We start from the raw sequence: 20,046 nt of genomic DNA, 5'->3' as shown, positions 1-20,046 counted from the left end.
GACGGACAAAGGGAGGGAGGGAGAAGAAGAGCGAGAGGCGAGAGAGCGCGGCGGACGCGGTCGCGGTCGCGGGTCGCGTAACGCGGTGCGTCAGTGCTTTGTTTTGCCGAGCAGCTGATCCGAGGCTGTTACGTGACGCGAGACGCGAGACGCGACACATGCGTCGGCGTTATCTTCGACGCCAGAGAAATTGGCCGTTTGCGCGCTCGCGCGTGCCCACACACACCACGCACATTACACGCATTTTCACCCAAGCCCGGAAAAACTATATCGCGTCACTAAAAAAAAGCACGTCACCAATGCCCGATTGATTTGACACATCTAAACGTATCGACACGAGTCGAGGTAGCATCCGACTCCATTATCGCCGATTGATCGCACAAGGACGCTCCGTGTTGTCGAACGAACGGATGAGACTTGACTTGAGCGGAAATTCATCCAAGAGGTAAAAATGAAATCGATGTTGATACTTGTAGTTTGAAAAAAAAAAAAAACAACGTTTATGAGAACTCGCTTTTTCTCTTAAAGATTTCTCAACGAAATCCAAAGAAAACTAAAACTCGTACTATGATGTTTAAATCTTTAATGCATTTGAAACGACCGCGCTCGATAAATTGAGCCGATGCCAGCAAAACACACGCTCGTAAATCACAAACAACTACGTTACGTGAAGATTATAATATAAGGTGCGCGCGAGAGAGAGGTGCGACCTGATCGACCGGCGTTTCTCTTTTTCTTCGGTGGAAACGAATTTGGAGCGAGGGTCGATGGTCGATCGAACGAAAAACGACGTCCCGTTGTTCATTCTGACTTGCAGGCTTTCAAAGAATTGACTTTCCTACGTTCGCCAAAGGGAACGAGGAGGAAACTACGCTCATAATTGAGAAGACGTCGTTTCAAGTTCGCTCTCTCGGCGAGGCGATCAGGAGCCGAAACCTTCTTTCGGATCGGAGATCTTTCTTTCGGCAGCTAAAATTAATTTACAATTAATTCAAAGCTCTCGAAAAATCTGAATGATACTGCGCGATAACGAGGAGCGACTTTTCCGTAGTGGGACTTGGTCTCGAGACCAACGTCGAGAATCGCGTTGATCGATGCGGTATAATCTCGAGGGGGCCGTCCTCGCGAACGACCAAGAACGTGGGGTACGGCCCCGATCGAGCTGACCAGGGGAACCGTCGAGGCCGTCGGCCTCCTGCTGACGGGATCCGTACCTGAAGAAGAAAGGGATCCACGACGATTTGAAAAATACAAATTGAGGTATTCCAACAAATACATTTTCGTCGTTGGGCTCTTAAACCGGCTTCACAATGCTCTACATCTTTCACGTTGATACTGGCACTACCATCACCTTTGATATCAAGCTGGCCCTGCAAAGGTAATTTTATATACATTTTGTATATTTTTGCAACAATATATATTTTCACTCTCTGAATGTACTGGTTATTTCAAATGAATAGGGAAAGAGAAGAGTAATTGACGTACAGATAAATCGAGAAAGATGAAAAAGTTTACAAAATATATACATATATTGCAATTTATTTTTTATAACGCATACACACACACACACACACACACACACACACTTTATACATACATTTATTGTTTACACTTCTTCTCTTGCTTGCGTTTTGTAATTTGACAAGAAATAATAATTTTGATATAGCGCGAACTATCCATAAAAAGTCGATGAATTGCAAAATGTTAAATTGCAACAAAAGAAAAATAAGACTTGCGTCAAGTTGTTGAGCTTCTCGAAAGTTTTTCGAAATTAGTGGACGAGTGAAAACTCGTCCTAGATGATTGCAAACTCACGCCGAAAATAATATGTACAAATATACATATGAAATGCGCGCGCGCAGTACACGTGGGTGTGGGTTGCGCGCACGAGTTTGACCCGATGATAAACTCGGCCAAGCTCTCCCTCTAATACTCTAATGCGTACACAACACGCGCGCGCATAATACAAACGTACACTCTTTCGATACTGCCGTTGCCGTTGCCGTTGCCGTTGCCGTTGCCGTTGCCGTTGCCGTTGCCGTTGCCGTTGCCGTTGCCGTTGCCGTTGCCGTTTGTTCAAACACGCAGTCATCTTTACTTTACTTAATGTTAGTTGCGAGTTTCAAACGCCATATATTTGTAATATTATGATTATATTTCTCACGATTCTAATTTTAATAGACAAATTTGAAACTGACGTTTTGTTAGTAAAAATGTAGGCGATAGTATCCAAAGTTTAAAAAATGGTTGAAAAAGAAAATATTTCACGAATTTAATTTCTTCAGACAAAGAGACAGATTAAGAGCAATAATTATATTGTCGGCTGAGATTTCATATATGTATTTTATGTTAATAGAATTATAACTTTAGAGAAGGAAAGAGAAAATATATATGTAGGTATGTAATATGTTCATATAAATATTACGTGTGTGTGTGTGCGCGCGCGCGCGTGTGTGTGCGTGTGTGTGTGTGTAATGTTGAATATTTGCGATAAATGATGAAATGACTTTGCTTAATATTTTCGTTAAATCGATCTAACATTATTTCAATTAAAAATTTATCACAAAACGTGCCAAGTGAGACGTTAAATTGACTATTGAAGGATTTTTCCTCATTTATTCATAATTTATAGCATCATTATTTTATGCGGATTTATATGGAAATTATAAATCATTGATACACAGTATCCATCATGTATATTATGTACCAAGACAGTATAATTGTGTATTTTAAATTTTATTGAGAATATGAGAAAAAAAGGTTGCTTTTACACGCATGCTAAAAGATTAAAGCTAGCTTCACAATTATTTGTTAATATTAACGACATAACTGCCGCATGATAATGACTGATTATTTACATGTTCATCGTTAAGAAAGAATTAATCGCGATCATTATTGATTGAGATCGTTGTTGAGGAGGATAACGAAGGGAATAATGATTTCCATCAGCGGATCGACGTATCGATGCATTAAATGCGTCTCGTTGAGAAACGACGTCACTTCTCTCTCTCTCTCTCTCTCTCTCTCTCTCTCTCTCTCTCTCTCTCTCTCTCTCTCTCTCTACACGCGCGCGCGCACACGCGCGCACACACACACACACACACACACACACACACACACACACACACACACACACACTTGTGAAAATTATCCCCACGCGATTATGAAAATAATATTGGCCTAGGATGCCGTTTTGTAACATGCCAGACATGCCGAATCACGTTGTACAAACTCAGCCAAGCTTTTAATGCGCAGCGTTCTAAGAAAGACGAATTACATGGCTCTCTCTCTCTCTCTCTCTCTCTCTCTCTCTCTCTCTCTCTCTCTTCATAGATATATTCGAGCAACGCCGGAGATCAATTAAAAAAATATTGCAAACTATGTCGGAGAAATGGGAATATAGAAAAAATTATATATATTTGTCGTTTCTAAATTATAATTATTTTGAGTATTTACGTTTTTGTCGCACAATTTCTCCGTATTATTTGATCAAAGTGTTTATTCCGAATATACTATTTGTGGATTAAGATAAAGAGAAAGACAATCAACAATCCCGTTTGTCGCAACAATTAACGATTTATGACAATTTGCGAGGACGCCCCCACTCCGACTCCGACTCCAACTCCGACTCCGACTCCGACTCCGACTCCAACTCCGACTTGCTTTTTATTCATCGCGTCTGCTTAGTAATCGCGATCAGGCGGTTAAGCGCGAATGAGTAAATACGCTGCAGCCTAATTGCAACGTCATGATTAAACGCAGAACTAGATAATTCTGTCGTAGTAAGTAATCGGTATAATATACATACGGCAATACATGCCAGTACATATCCGCTCTTTGTTTACGTAGTACGTAGACAATAAGGATGCTGCACGAAAGAAAATCAAATAAACGCTGTCAAAAATCAACAAGTCGTCAGCTTTTTATTAGCGTGAGAATCGGTGTACATAATGTATAAACTACAAACATTTTTATTTTATTATAATCTTGAACACGCAAACGTTCATCGTTTTATGTAGAAAAAACTTGTGCAAAATATTTGCAATTAACATAAAGGCCGTTACTATAACAGTACCTATACATATATGTGCGTGTGTGTATTTTTTACACACACATATTTATTACAGTTTGACAAATTATAAAAACGTATATACATTCTCTTATCTTTTCTTCGTTCTTTCTTTCGCATTATCTCCAGTTCATTAATATTTGTTAATAATACAATACATTTCAATGAGTCATTTATGTAAGTTATCGATGCGAGTGGTTCATTTTTTTCTCGGAAAATTATATATTATACATTTAGAGTAACTGACGTTAAGACTTGAAAAAAGGATGATTGTATATATGTAAAATTAAATAAAAAATAAGATATATAATTTACTCATATAAAACTTTTTGTTTTCAGCAATTTGTAAATTTTTATCGGGCTCGTCTTATTCTTAAATGTATAACAATATAACAATAATATACTCGTGCGTCAATGTCGAAATATATATATATGTAAATAATATGTATGTAAAAGATTGTAGAAGAAAGAGAATTACCTTGCCAAGAGATTTTCATTACTCGTTGCAACCAAATCACAACGCGATCACGGTCGCAACAAGGAGCGTTCGCGCGTGCAGCGTGCACGCGTAAAGTACGAGTCGCGCCTCGCCCCTCGTCCCTCGCCCCTCGCCCCTCGCCCCGTAATGTGGCTAACTCGACGATCGACGACACGCAGTCTCGAGATTCAGCGCAACGTGACACGTGACACGTGACACGCGCTCAACTGAACGTACCGTAATCAGCTGTAGCGCAACCGCAAATATGACTGGCAATAGGCAATATAATATTGTATATTACTCTCATTTTACGCGCGCGTGTTCTCGCGCCATTATGTTTAATGCGCTACATTTGATCGATATATGTATATAGCATAATAGTAAGCATAATCCGAAAATATGAAAATTTTTAATATCACTCGTTGGTGACATTAATTCGATTTATCTTGAGATACAAAATGAGAAAAGGAAATTAATTAACGGAAAATTATACTCGCGGCGTATAAGTAATACAATAGTACATAAATAGTATTATGCTATAGAAACAATTATTTCGAGAATGCTTTTTACAGCTCGAATAAGAAAATTGTTGTATCTACGATAAATAATACGAGTAAAATTTCACGCGATGATTTTATTATCGGCGGTGTAATGATATCCGTTATCGTCTACGAATTTCACATTTTCACACACACACACACACACACACACACACACACACACACACACACACACACACACACACACACACACACACACACACACACACACACACACACACACACACACACACACACACACACACACACACACACACACACACACACACACACACACACACACACACACACACACACACACTCTCTTGTAATACATGTATCTTTCCTTCTATTCTCTGGACAAATAATATTCGTCATCTTTTGTTAGTTGGTTAACTAACACACTTTGTGTGTGCAAGATGTTAACGAATGGTAGCTTAAAATTATTCGCAAGTATTGTTCAAGCATTGTGTCGGTTGAAATAGTGAAATGAAATCGCTACGAAACGGTATATCCATCTGTTTCACGAATTAACGACCCTTTATTGTTCATTGCATGAAAAAATCACTCTTTTTCTTTTCTTTTCGTTTCTCTTTTGGTTTCGCTTTCAATGTTAAAGCACTTGGGAGATTAAAACTTGGGAAAGAAAATTATTTACAGAAAAAGTATATCTTATTGTTAGCTATGAAAATGAAAGAAAAGTTTCTTCGAATTCGAATCGTTTCTCTTTCTCTTTCTCTATCTCTATCTCTATCTCTATCTCTATTCTGCTACATTTAAGAAATGTATACGTTGCTTCACGATTCATGCATTCGTGTGCATATTAATAATTAATATTTTTTTTCTGTGCAGCGTGAGCCAGCTGATGGAGGCGATCGAGAGGGAATGCGGTGTAGTAGCGACGCATCAGGTACTGCTTATGAGCGGAGGAGAGTGCCTGGAACCCAATGCACGCGTGTGCTCTTACTCGGCTGGAACTGACACGAATCCGATCTATCTGTTTAGCAAGGCTGCCATTGAAAGTAGCCTTCCGCCTACACCGAGTATAGATTACGGTTCTGGTGAGTAAAAAATCTTTTTTACTTTACGCGACTACTTTACGTTTATACATGTTTCTTCTTTCTCCTATCAAGTGTATCAAAATTATTTCACACTTAATACGTGCATATTATATACATATATCTATACATATATGTATATAAAGCATCAACTTGAACAATATATTGTATATTTTATTTTATATTTAATAATATAAAATTTTTTACATTTTTACATATTAACATTAACCGACATTTTATAATAATGTAAAAAGCCAAATTTTATTTTCGATTACCGACCGTAGCGGCACTTTTTTGCATTTAATTAAATCTTATTATACTCTTATTGATATATAAATATATACATATAATGTTTTTAAACACTCTTTACCTAATTTATCCATCTATCCGTCTATATCTATTGTCCATCTTTTTTGCAACTTTTTCCATATATATACTTGTATATATAAAATAATTTCATTCGTCTTAAAAGTAATTCGTTTCTCAGATCTAACAAGAGAATAATATAAGGTTACCGAAGGCGATGCATATCGCGTCGGCCTCCAAGTTTCATCACGTGCCAAAATTACTCTTTGATGAACTTTGTCGATCAATTATACACCTGCTCGACTCAATTCCCAGATTCGATGCACGATTCTCGTTTGGTTACGACCAAGCAGACTCGTCAAGTTTTGCGTTATCGCTGTGAAAAAAAAAAAAAAGGATATTTTTTAGTACATGGAACTTATAATATACAATACATATGACCAGCAACGAATTCCAACTTACAAAGCGTAGACATAGCGTCATATGTATGAATATCTCGATTTTATTCACAAAATACACAGTGCCAAGTTGCGCGTATTTCCAGATATTTAATGGATATTGTGCGCCGATTCTCATTCAAACGTAATGTGCGATAACCTGAAAGCCTTAAACTAAAGAAAAAGGAAACCTCTTTAACTAAAATTTAAATGGAAGTTAACACGCGGGGGAAGCATAACTTTCTTTAATTCACATTCTCTCTTATTGTTTATAAAAAAGAATTAGATTAAGATTAAGATTAAGATTAAGATGTGAAAAAGAACCGTGTATTTTATTAGATGTAAGCAATTTATATATAATAATGTTTGCAATTTTCGCAAAAATGTATTGCGTTTCTTATGTATGTATACATACATATAATTGTACCAATATTATTGGATAAGGTTTTGTAAAAAATTAAAAGAACTTTCTAAAAACGCAGAGCCACTTGTAATTCCCATATATGTATATATATATATATATATATATATGTATATATGTATATATATATATGTATGTTAATTATTATTTAAACACACATGGGTAATAAAAATGTGAAGCCAAGCATCTTACCATTGATCTTGATTCTTTTGTTTACCAGATGTGGATCTTCAGACCCAGATCGATACTTCGCTAGCAATGCCGGCCACCTATCAGACTCTTTGCGCACGTGCCCATCTGGCTCAGCAATGTTGTGGCCTGGCACGAGAGCAGACAAGAATCTGCGAGAAGCTAGTTCATGATCAACACCTTCAACAGCAGGGTTGGGCTGCGGTAGTTGCGAATCTCGAGGATATCACACAAATGTTTCAATCACGAGCCGAGCAATTCCAACAAGCCTTTGTCTTGTATCTCGCTGAGAGACAGCAACATACGGACCTCCTTGACAAGTATGATTTTTCCATCGTATCTATTTCATTATAATGCATAAATATCAGGGCGGGAGAAGGTGATCGAGAATCCTAATTTATTCTCAATATCCTTTTGAATTTTCCAATAAGTCAATATCGAGAAGTTGGAATTAGTTTATAAAAATTTTCCAATAGTTATTAATTAATTTGTAATAGATGTGTATTAATTAACAGCTTAATTAATAGATTTAATTATTAGATTACAGCGTAAAATACGATATATGTATGTATGTATATTAAGGTTCATTGACGTCACTCCATATCCTCCAACACACAAATATTATAAAAGAATCTTTTTTTTTTTTTTTCCCCCAAAATTGAATTTGTAGAAATAATGTGTCATTATGTTCACTTGTACGTAGTTACATAATTATTCCAATTATTTATCGCAAAATTTCCAAGTCTGAAATTTATCGTAATTGGCACAGTTGTATTGAATGCTACAAAGTGCGGAAAAAAGTTCTCTTTTACTCGATAAATTTGGTGCCGAATAAAATTAGTAGGAAAGGGAAAGGAAGAGAGGGGGAATACGAAAGGGGAAATTTAAAAAATGACAATAACAATGATAAAGGAGGAGATTGGCAGATTTAGGATGCGTTGTAAAGTGAACCAAATTTTTTTTTTTTTTTTTTTTTTTTTAATGAATTAAAACTAATATTGTATAACCAACGTAATAGTACTGTGCCGAGTAATTACTTTAATTAATTAATGAGATATATTTGTCATTGAACCATATCCACATTTTAATTATCATTTTTAATTAAATAGTTCTGATTATCATATTTTCTCGTCGTTGCTTCAATTGCCGTTGATTATATTGCTAATGAGTAATTAAGTGTGATTAAGCCATTTTAATTTTATTCAAAAATATGTGCATCAAACTTTATAGTCAATATATATATATATATATATATATATATATATATATATATATATATATATATATATATATTTGCCAAACGTGTAGCCAAAGATATTGCTCAATACTTGATCATATTCAAATTTGTAAGCGTATTGAGTTTTTAATTAAATTTTTCTCTGAAAATTTTGATTTGTAGGTTGAAAAAAAAAATTAGATATTTAAATTGATACTTCTTTATACAATATTATTAAGCGACAAAGATGGACGTGTGATGATATGAATGCTAATTGTGTTGCAGTTTTAGTGGTGATCTTGGTACTCTCGCAAAAATTCCTATTTTACCGGCATTGAGAGCTCAAGCGGAAGGCCTGTTGAGTCCGGATGATCAACCCAGTCAATCTTCCGAGCCCGCGTCGGAAGGTCCTGGAGAGGTGCTTAGTCTGCTTCGATGGATCTCGGCTAAAGACAATCAGAGCAGCCTGGAGCAAGTGGCAGATCAATGCTCGCGTGGCTTAGAGCAGTTTGATGAACGATTGATGGAGACATTGAAAGCTGAAGTAAACGCGGCCATCGACAACGCCAACAAACAAGACATGAAAGAAATTAAGGGTTTGGGCGAGCGGCTGTTTGCTCTAGAACAGCTAATGGTACAGACTAAGAGGCTCGTTCATGAGCAGGGCGAATTGGCTCAGGGTTTTCTGCAGAATCAGAATCGCGCGAGCAATCTGGGCGATGCGAGCGTCCTGCCCGATCTTTGCACTTCCCATCGGCGACAGTTGCTGGTCATGTTGCAAAATCACAACCAGTTACGCGACATCCGTCGCAGATGCACCAAGGCAAAGGAAGAGCTCTCGGTGAATATCTATCATCGTCTCAAATGGATCATGTATGTGGAAAACAAGATGGTGGAAGTAGGTAACAAGTTGATCATATATCACGAAAGCCTGAAGCGATTGAGGAGGCATCTGGAGGTGCTCCAGCAGATTCATTTGGCTCCACAAATGTATATAAGCGCGGTGATTGAAGTAGTCAGAAGACGCACTTTCTCGCAAGCTTTTCTCGTATGGGCCAGTAATCTGGCTTGCCAGCTGGTGACGGTTCACAGCGAAGAGCTGGCGCGTAGACGAGAGTTTCAAAGCAAATTCAACGGTCACTTCTTGAACACCCTCTTCCCAGGTCTGGAGGACACGCCGCCACCTTTTGCGACACAGGCACCTTCCGTTTTTGACAACGGATTACCCAAGGTAAAAGAGTTCATTTCGTTAATTTCATTAATCTAATTAGAAATATATAGTACATTAATATCCTAGAGCTTATTCTTCTTATAATGCTCGATTAGCTGACTGCGGATGACATGGAGTCATTGAGGTCGCAGCTTCCGGAGTTGGCGTTAGCCATTTCTACGCCAGATTTAAACAACATTACACAATTCTTTTTATCCAAGAGCTTTACCGAAGGCAGCACGGACGATATTAAGGAGAAGAACGCTACGTCAGTGAGCATCGACATTCCCGCAAAGGAACAAGAACGCGCTAGAGCGCCGATGTTGTCCGACAGGTAAATCTTTTTAGTAACTGGTCGTTACGTTATATAATAGATTATATAAATACTGTATTAATTACACACTATGCCATTATTATATCCCATGTTGTTTTTCAGGGGCGACTTTGAGTCCGAAACAGATACGGAGGAATTTGAAAAGATCGGTCAGACCGGCACTGACGCGACCAAGCCTGGCGTATTCGACGGTGCGAAACAGAAGCGGCAGAAGCAATTGGAGGTTGGTGCTTCACGAAGCGTATCCCCCGCTTCGTCGACCTCGACTAACATCTCCCCGTTAAATTCGAAAGTCGCGGATCTAACGACGCGTTCGTCCACGTCAAGCGAACCCGGTTCTTTCCAATTTCCCAGCCTGTCCGCCGTGAGCGAACGACCGGTGCAGCTGAGTCCGCTGACCGAGTGCGTGGAAAACGGCGCCGTTGATTCCTCTGTTTGCTTACTGCATAACGGCGCAAGTGGCCTCTCAAACTATCGCGATGCTCTACCACTTCAGGAGCAGCATTCCTTGAGTCCGAATCCCTCCTTGCCACCACGGTCCTCCGTCATGTGCGACGACCAGCAGCGTCATTATCATCATCCGTTGTCCGGTAGCGGTGGTAGCAGTCCGTCTGTTGGCGTAGGTGCTACCGATTTTATGGGTACCGAGTTTTATATGGACGAATCTCTACCAAGCAGTCTCAGTGAGCATCCTGCCGACGGCCAGCATCAGGCTATCATGTCCCTTCTTCAGGTACTGGATGACTTACAGCTCGCTAACAGACAATTCTCGTAGCCGTAAAATGTTCTATAAAGTACTGTCTTCGTCCTTCACCACTCTTCTCACTACCTCTATCATGCCTCTAAAATGTACTTTTTTTTTTTTTTTTTTTTTTTTTTTTTTTCCTCATTTTCTCTACTCTATCTCTGTTTCTTTCTTTCCTCTGTTCTACATCAAGATGTCGAAAATATTTTTTTTATTTGGTTTTAGCATTTATGCATTATATATAGATGCACTCGTAATTGATTCGCCTTTATTCTTTATAATTTCCAAATATTTCTTAATCGTGTTATCCTTAGAATAAGTATTTGTTAGTGTGCTATTAAAATTGATTATATATGCAATTTGATTTGTGAGACGTGGATAATCGACGTATGTATCGCTTCTTGTGTTTTGCAATCACTCAAACCGACCGAGTTAAATTTTGTTGCGCTTTCAACTGATTTCTCTGTATTGCTTGCACAAATATAATGCAATCAAATATTAAAAACGTGTGCGTCAAGTATACGTGCGTGCGTGCGTGTGTGCGTGTGTGCGTGCGTGCGCATATACATATATACACATTTATATACATATATATATATATATATATATATATATATATATATATTATTTATATGTATATACATATATATGTATGTATATATGCGTGCATTTTGATTTTTTACAGGATAGCTGGCGTCGCACTCGTTTCCCGATTCCCTTGATCCATACGTGATTCCTTCAGAATTCCATTAAACTCATCTACACGCTTTCACAAAGACATTCGTTTTAAATTAAAATTATTGCAATTTTGCATATTATACAAATGCAGTGGTTCAAAATTTAAAAAAAAAATAAAAAAAAGGACAATGTTTCTCCTTTGTATGAATTTTTCTCAACTATGGGTGTGCGCGCGCGTACATGTACAGAGTCGCGAATAATTCTATAATATCTATAAAATGTATTCTTGGATGTGCTTGTTGGAATATCTCTGGTATCGACATTTCAGGAAAATCTCGGTAATACACGTGAGGAAGTGGAAAGGTTGCAATCCATGCTGAAGACTATGAAGGTAGTTGTGTGCGAAGAATTGAGTTTCTTTCGAAACGAATTGGCGATTCTGCGGGAGCAGTCTAACGAGGACAAGAGTGGTTTCGCTGAGATGACAGAACGCATACGAGTGGCATTGTCTTTATACTCGCAAGAGTGCGATCGGCGTCTTCAAGAACGCGAGCAAGAATTGACGCTTGAGCATGAGTTTGAGATAACGGACGTGAAAAAGCTGATACAGAGTCACGAAGAAGAAATTTGCACGCTCAAACATAATCTTATAGAAAAGGAGACAGAATTGACGGAACACGAAAGATTGGTGGCCACGATGCGTCAAAAGCTAGAGGACGAACAAATTGAAAGGGGGAACTTGCAGACTCGTCTACATCAGCAACTTGAGGACTATTCGAGAATATTGGAACAAGCGCGTGTAGATAAGGAAGAGGCTGTGAAGAAGACGAATGATGAGAGATTTCTCGAGATTACCTCTTTGACGAACTCCTTGACGCAATGTCAGAAGCGAATTAAGGAATTGGAAGAGAATCTGATTACTGCTCGCAGCGATCAGGAAAGAATGGTGAAAGAGGTGACCGATAAGTTTCAGATAGAATATAAGACGGAGCTGGAAACCATTCGAAGTCGTTTCAAATTAATGGCCGCTTCTACTATGGAAAGGAGCCCCAGTGATTCCAGTTTAGAAAGGATCGAGGTAAATAACCCATCAGTTTATATATAGTTATATATATATATATATATATATATATATATATATATATGATTGTGCTAATTAATAAAATGAAGAAAAATATAAAAAGCTATTGTTTTGATTCTTTTTTCAGCGGACAGATGTTATCGAGCTGGCGAATCACGAAGCAATTTTAGAGCAAGCAAGGGAAGATATGAAAGTGGAAAACGCCATGGCAGTTCGCACTGCTATAGAGAAGGAGAGGGCTGATTGCATGACGAAATTAGATAATGAATTAAAATTGGCAAAGGAAGTAGTTGAAGAGAAAAATAGGGAGATAGAGATGTACAGAGTAAGAACAGTTGCATTGATCGAACAGGGCAAGCGTTACAAAAATATGATAGATCGATTAATTGGAGAATTTGGATTGAAATCAGAGATACAGCAAACGATGAAGGAGAAGGTATCTACTATCATAATAATTATCATAATATAATTTGCACATGCATCAAGTTTAATCTGAAAAAGGCGTTGAAAAATATAGGTGTTGTAAAATGTATGTATACTACTACTCGCGAGAAAAAGCGACAAAAAATATTCGTCGATATATACACAATAGATTTGCAATTCTGTAACAGAACGGACAATTATTTTTACCGGACATTTATTCGTGGAAGAATTAATTTACATACGTAGAAATAAGTTAGAGCTATCACGTACAAACTATCGTTGATAGGTTTGCCATAGTACTTGGCATTTTTTGTTTTATCATAGAATATTGGCAAAATTAATTTGCGGATCTTAATCACGTATTATTTGTACATTTGTCTCTTTTCCATGAGTGGAACATATCCAAGTTTTTCAATACTTTTACTTATTTTAAATTATATATTTTTAGATTGATTATCTCTTTACGTCTTTATATATATATATTTTTTTTTTTTTTTTTTTTTTTTCTTATTTTAATGATATACATATATATCTGTTGTCTGTGAAAATGTAGGTGAAAAATCTGGAACCAGACAAAGCGTGGCTGGAGAATAAAGAGACTGCGGAGAAAACAATGCGAACAGTCCTGGAACAAAACAAGGATACTCTATACTCTCTGGAATCAGAATTATGCAAAGATTTGACCTACGATAGATTGGATGGCAGTCAAGTCGAGCTGGAGAAAGTGTTCAAGAATCCAGAGTCCGAAAAATACGAAGTCGAGGTCTCCGAGTCGAAAAAAGTGCGATTAGAGGCTGATGATGATGATCTGGCTCGATTATCGAGGCGACTTGAAATTCTCGAAAACGACAACAAGAGGTTGTCCTGCGAGTTGAATTCGATACGTGCAAGTAAAGTGATGGCCGAAGCGAAGGTAGAGGCATTAATGACGGATAAAATACGTTTAGAAATTGAGTTACTGAAGGAACGAACCAAGAGGGTATTCGGCATCGACTCGTCATTGTTACCCTCCGAAAGTCGTGATAGAGACATGAATGCATCGGTCGCGGTAGTTTCGGAGTCTGGTTCAAGTCGAGATGCGGCCACCAGTCCAGAACCAGGCCAGAGTCGACGATCATCTTCCAAATCCATATGCTTCCATCCTTCCCTTCCCTCGTATATACATAAGAAGGTCGCCGAAAAAGTGGCCAAGATGGTGCAACAGGGGATCGTCACCATCACCAGTTGCAATCCAGGTGACGTGGTACTCATAGTCTGGGACACTGTACACGGCAATTATGCAGTGTATCAGGAATCTTCGACTCTTTATTTCCTTCATTCGGACTATGTCGACGCACTGGACATAGGGATGAACTCTAGCGGTGGTTCTCGGAAATGCGTTCTCGCCGAAGTGATCGATAAGGAGTATTGTCACGCGAGAAAGGTCAGTCTACTTACTGCTTTATTAATTAATTACTGACGAGTTTAAATTGTCACGATGAGAAGGAAATAAAATGTTTTGCTGCTTTATTTTCAGCATGAAAATCGGTACCATGTCCCACGTGGTACGAAATTTTACAGAGTGCGTGCTAAACCGCGAGATGTACGCGCACTGACAGACGAAACGGTGTCCTGTTCGATGTCCAAGAGTCAACTATCGTAATTTTATCATCATTTCAGACTAAATGTCGAGAATCCTTTGATTCTTGCCTAGTACAAGCGCTGTGATCGAGGATTTGCGTCGGCAGGTCGCGTTTGTTATACGATACCAGTACCGAAAACGCAAATCCCGAACTTACGTCTCCGCAACCATCCGGAAACCTCTAGACTAAAACCTGCCAGAGCCTCTAGAAGCATCCTTGATATCGATAAACATTAGAGTGATGATTCACAATCATCGAAGAGGTATGTGCAAGTTGGATAAACATAAAATGAGATGGAAGGATGCGCCGGCGTTTTTTATTGTGATATAAGTAATTTTTAAACGAGTGAAACATATTTGTCGAATGCTGTGGTTAGCTGTGAAGCGTAACGATATTTGTATTCTTTGACTTTTCTTTTTCCATAAATGAGAAAACAAAGAGAGATGGGGGTTTGCCATCGACGATTCTCTTTTTCAATCATTTGACAGGTTGACCAATAGAATGAAAGACAAAGAGAGAGAGAGAGAGAGAGAGAGAGAGAGAGAGAGAGAGAGATTGTGAGATTGTTTAAATTAATTAACTTCAATATTAAATGTATGATACGGGAAGACGAAAGCAAGTCCCTAAGGCAACGTTCAGCTTTCTCTTTCCGCACTTCGATAATTATCTATGCATTATACGAAACGAAAAAATGTAATTGTAAGTTTTGCAAAACCGATGTAGGAGAACGTGCGATTTATGTATTATAAATACATGTATAATCGCATTAGGTAAATGTATGCATATGTTTGTGAACGGATATGTGTGTGTGTGTGTGCGTGTGTGCGTGCGTGCGTGCGTGCGTGCGTGCGTGCGTGCGTGCGTGCGTGCGTGCGTGCGTGTGTGTGTGTGTGTGTATAGATATGTGTTGTGTGTAAAATTATATATATACATACACATATATACATATTTTACACATATACAATAAATACAGATAGACACGCACATGCACGCACGCACGCACGCACGCACGCACGCACGCACGCACCATTGAACAAAGCGTGCAATATCTCATAGGTCCTAAAGTGGGGCTAAAATTTTGTAAGGTAAAAATTGTGTTTCGCGATTGTGTTGTGCAATTTCATAACTATATCTAATATGTTAGGATATTTATACAAAAAAAGTCGTGCTACGCGACATTACACATTTCCGACGATTCTTTTAACATTGCCTTGCGTAGTTTTTGTCATACGTGATAGCATTCTTTCACTTTGCATATACTTTCAGATATATTCACTTTCACATTTTTCCTTCTTCTCTCGTTATTCTCACTTTCGCAGTAACTTACAATTAGTAAGTTACAACGAGTTTGAAAGATACGTAAACGTAAGCCAATGTTTCTATTGAAATAAACAAAGGCTGCACAAAGGTATCCCAATTTACTTACTTTATGAGAAAAAAACGTTAGTTTAAGCAATGCCCATCGGAGAGTCAACTCCCAAAAAGAAGTATACTCCACGTAGGACAAATTTCAAAACTATGCACATACACGTATATGTATATACCTTTTTCTATCGTTTAACCGGCATCCACGCGAGTATACTCACCGTTGTTACATAAAAAGTCGGCAGAGGATTGCTCGTAAAAGCTCCTTTAGTTGTATTATTTTGTATCATCAAATATTGTTAAGTAATATGGATATATGGATACACACACACACACACACACACACACACACACACACACACACACACACACACACACAATATTGTTTCTCATGACGCGTAAAACACTCATAGTATAGTACAATAGCTGTGATTGTTAGCTTCATGTTCTCACTTCTACTTATTGTTAGTCACTCTTCTACTTAATTTAATTAAATTAAATAAAATTCCTAGCGATATCGAGCAACGATTCGTTCTTTGTAACCGAGAGTATGTGTATATGTGTATATGTATATATGTATGTATATATATATATATATACATACATATATACATACATATATACATATATATATACATATATATATATATATATATATATATATATAATTGATCCCTTGGCCATCTTCGAAGGGCGACGATCATTGTTCGTTCGCGACGATTTCAAATTGGTGCAAATTCGGTACGTCCAGTTTGCAGGCGGTTTATTAAACATGCTGATACGTAAGATAAATTGTTCGATAGCATATTAAGCCTTTCTCGAGTTTTTTTCCGAGAAAAGGACATGTTCGCTTTTAGCGAATATACAATATTATAAAGTAATAGCTGATAATATTACTCTTTTGTCTTCAGTTTGCGTACTCTGCACATATACGTGCGTAAGACACAATGGATTTTTAATATCCGAGGAGACGGATGGATAAAACTTCCTTCTTTTCTCCGAGAGATATATATATATATATATATATATATTACTTCTCCCTTCACTATCATTTTTTTATGATTTGTCGCCCGAAATTGCATACGAAGAAAAATGAATCTTTTACATCGAAATAATACCACCGTCGTGTAGAAAAGGAAAATAATGACAATAGTAATACGTTTTACTGCCATCACGATGATGAAAAATTATTAAAATTTGAATTGTCGTAAAATTGATCTTCGTACGTGATTTCCGCGTTAGTTTAGTTACGGTTCCTATTAGACTAAACTTATATGTAAATTTGATAGCGGCAGGAAAACTTGATGCACTGAAACTCTCCAGACACACAAGAATCACAAATATCACATTGCTTCGAATGGAATATTTTTCGGTTAGACTTTTTTTTATTCTCATTGTCAATATGTGCGAGAGTGAGAGGTCTCTTTTTTTTTTTTTTTTTTTTTTTTTTGTAAATATATTTATAAATTTGTAGTATCAGAAAAAGAGACATGTCTTTCTAATGGAAAGGATGTTTTGTTGCTAAAAACATTTATATCCACAATAAACTAAAGATGTTACGGACTAATAATTTCTAAAACTGAACGAGATATGAAATTCTTATTTTCTAGCAACTGTTTGGGATCGAATTTTTAAGCAAAGTCGTTAAGATATTGTAATTTGAAAGACACCTTGACCCAACAAGACTCAACAAGAATTAATGAACACTTTTACATTGTTTTTTTCATTGTAACTTTAGTATTACTTTGACTCTGTGTTCATTTTACTCGTCAAGAGACGAGTTATATAATTGTACGTAATGAAAAGTACATGTTGTTAATTTAAAAAATCAAGGTGTCTTTGAAATGACCCTAATGTGACTTGGTTTAAAAAGAAATTAATTAATTTATCACACAATACCTGCTTTGATACCAAAACAGCCGCCAGAAAAAGAAAAAGAATTTCATATCTCGTTCAGTTTCAGAAATATTATCCTGTAACAACATCTTTTAATTTTAATGATTCACTGTATATAAACATGTAGATGCATATGCGTCCGCATATACATATCGTAATTTTTATTTGTATTTAACTTGCAGCTCGAAGAGTAGCGAAAAGCATTTAACATCAACAGATGTCATTCGACTCGTGTCGTTTATATTTTCGCTGAGAATCTCAAAGCTTTATCTGTGTGCAACTTTGATGTAACTGTTTTGCACCATGTGAGATGCAAGCTAAAGTACGACAGTGCTTTAAAATACAATCGATTACTTTAACTTTAATTTCTTGCCTTTAAAAGATGCTCCAACGAGATATATGATTTGTTGTACGAAATATTATAATATCAAAGAAAATTAAGAGAAAATGTAATTGTGCAACGGAAATGCGATTGTATCAACTTTGCCAAGTTATCAATTGGTTTCAATAATTATAATCTTATTTCGTTTTCATTAAATAAAGAAACGCGCGGTATCAAAGCAATGCGCCTGGATAATGCCAATGGATCATATAAGTGTATCATTTATTAGAATTTCTATGCTTAATTACAGAACAATCCATTTTTCTTCATTGGATATTTTACGCAATTGCTATTTGAAACTTGTACTTATTGTTAGAATCAATATTGAATGGCATTGATCAACATTAATTGACTGATAAAAAAAAAAAGTAATCGAGTGTCGAAAAAGAAAAATCTCTGAAATAAAAGGAACAGCATTAGCTATTCTCAAAATTAAACAAAAACAAAAAGAAACAAAAAAAATAACAAGTTACTTAGATAACGTCACTTTTTATATTTATAAAAATTCAATTTTTAGCGAAATTTTCTTTTTTTGTATGCCTAAAAATATAGCAGTAGAAAATTTTTGATTTAGCTAAGAGGTTTTTGAGTAATTAAAATTGTAAGATGTTTTAAAATTAAATTAAAAATTAGGTTGTGTTGTGCGTATGTGTATAGGCGTATATGCGTGCGTGCATGTGTGTGTGTGTGTGTGTGTGTGTGTGTGTGTGTGTGTGTGTGTGTGTGTGTGTGTGTGTGTGTGTGTGTGTGTGTGTGGTGTGTGTGTGTGTGCGTGTGTGTGTAAATAATACGCAGACAATTGTTTTAGAGATAATTTTAAGGAGACAAGAACGCGCAAGATTGGTTCGCAGCACCTTTGTTTATTTACGATTAAAATTGATTTTAATTATTGAATTAGATTAATCGGCGAAAAACTGTGAATGGTGTGTGTTGGATTATATATATATTTAATGAAATATTTGATACTTTCGTATAATTGAAAGAGCTGCAGAAGAGCGAGATTAACTACCGATTGTGACAGCGATTTCGATCAAATTTAAGGATCACATAATATAACTATAACTGTTTATATATATATATATATATATTCTGCTTTATTGCAAGTTTAGACGCGATAGCAAAACCTGTCCTTTGCATTTTGAATCTCGACTTGGAAGAGAATCGTCGAGTTCCCATTCAGCACACGCACTCTCTGTCTCTCTCTCTCTCTCTCTTCCCCCCCCCCCTTGTCCCTCTCCTACTCTACTTTTCCCCTTTCTCTTCCTTTCCCTTGGCAACACTTTTTTTTTTTTTTTTTTCAACAACACAATTCAAAACTCTCGTCCTTGTTAGCCTATATAATAATCGCACGGACAAGCTTTCGTTTTGTTAGCATCCGTTCCGTTCGTGTGTCTTACTATATGTTACGTTTTTATCTGTCGCGCGAACGTTCTCCTAATAATAACAACTCTCTGGTAAAAAGTAAAAAAGATATTGCGCATGTGTAATGAAGAAATACATAGGTATATATAATAGCAAAATAATAATAATGCATAATGCATACACATAACAATGTGATCGTGAGAGTATCTGCGAATAAATTAATTGCAAATAAATC

At 37.0% G+C, this 20,046-nt stretch overlaps 1 protein-coding gene across 2 annotated transcripts; it reads left to right on the top strand.

The window, feature by feature from the left end:
* The first annotated feature begins 1,237 nt into the window (after positions 1 to 1,237).
* Atg17 (autophagy-related 17) lies at positions 1,238 to 19,150 on the top strand. 2 transcript variants are annotated; one of them, XM_072901677.1, is made up of 10 exons: positions 1,238 to 1,378; positions 5,939 to 6,147; positions 7,529 to 7,817; positions 8,999 to 9,944; positions 10,040 to 10,257; positions 10,360 to 10,480; positions 12,009 to 12,758; positions 12,889 to 13,197; positions 13,738 to 14,607; positions 14,701 to 19,150. In XM_072901677.1, the coding sequence occupies exons 1-10, from the start codon at positions 1,311 to 1,313 to the stop codon at positions 14,824 to 14,826; spliced, it is 3,906 nt and encodes a 1,301-aa protein (XP_072757778.1). In that variant the 5' UTR covers positions 1,238 to 1,310; the 3' UTR covers positions 14,827 to 19,150. The 2 variants fall into 2 exon arrangements, with proteins under 2 accessions (XP_072757778.1, XP_072757776.1); XM_072901675.1 differs by having other exon boundaries at positions 10,360 to 10,990.
* Positions 19,151 to 20,046: the final 896 nt, after the last annotated feature.

Source organism: Anoplolepis gracilipes, chromosome 11 (assembly GCF_047496725.1).
Source record: "Anoplolepis gracilipes chromosome 11, ASM4749672v1, whole genome shotgun sequence".
NCBI classification, from domain to species: Eukaryota; Metazoa; Arthropoda; class Insecta; order Hymenoptera; family Formicidae; genus Anoplolepis; species Anoplolepis gracilipes.
This window is presented reverse-complemented; position numbering and strand designations above follow the sequence as displayed.

Bases quoted from the DNA above. Each gene is read 5' to 3' on its own strand.
- Atg17 (XM_072901675.1), top strand. From the start codon at position 1,311: ATGCTCTACATCTTTCACGTTGATACTGGCACTACCATCACCTTTGAT. The intron at 9,945-10,039 runs GTAAAAGAGTTC...ATGCTCGATTAG, and splicing joins TTGACAACGGATTACCCAAG to CTGACTGCGGATGACATGGA. The intron at 13,198-13,737 runs GTATCTACTATC...GTGAAAATGTAG, and splicing joins AGCAAACGATGAAGGAGAAG to GTGAAAAATCTGGAACCAGA.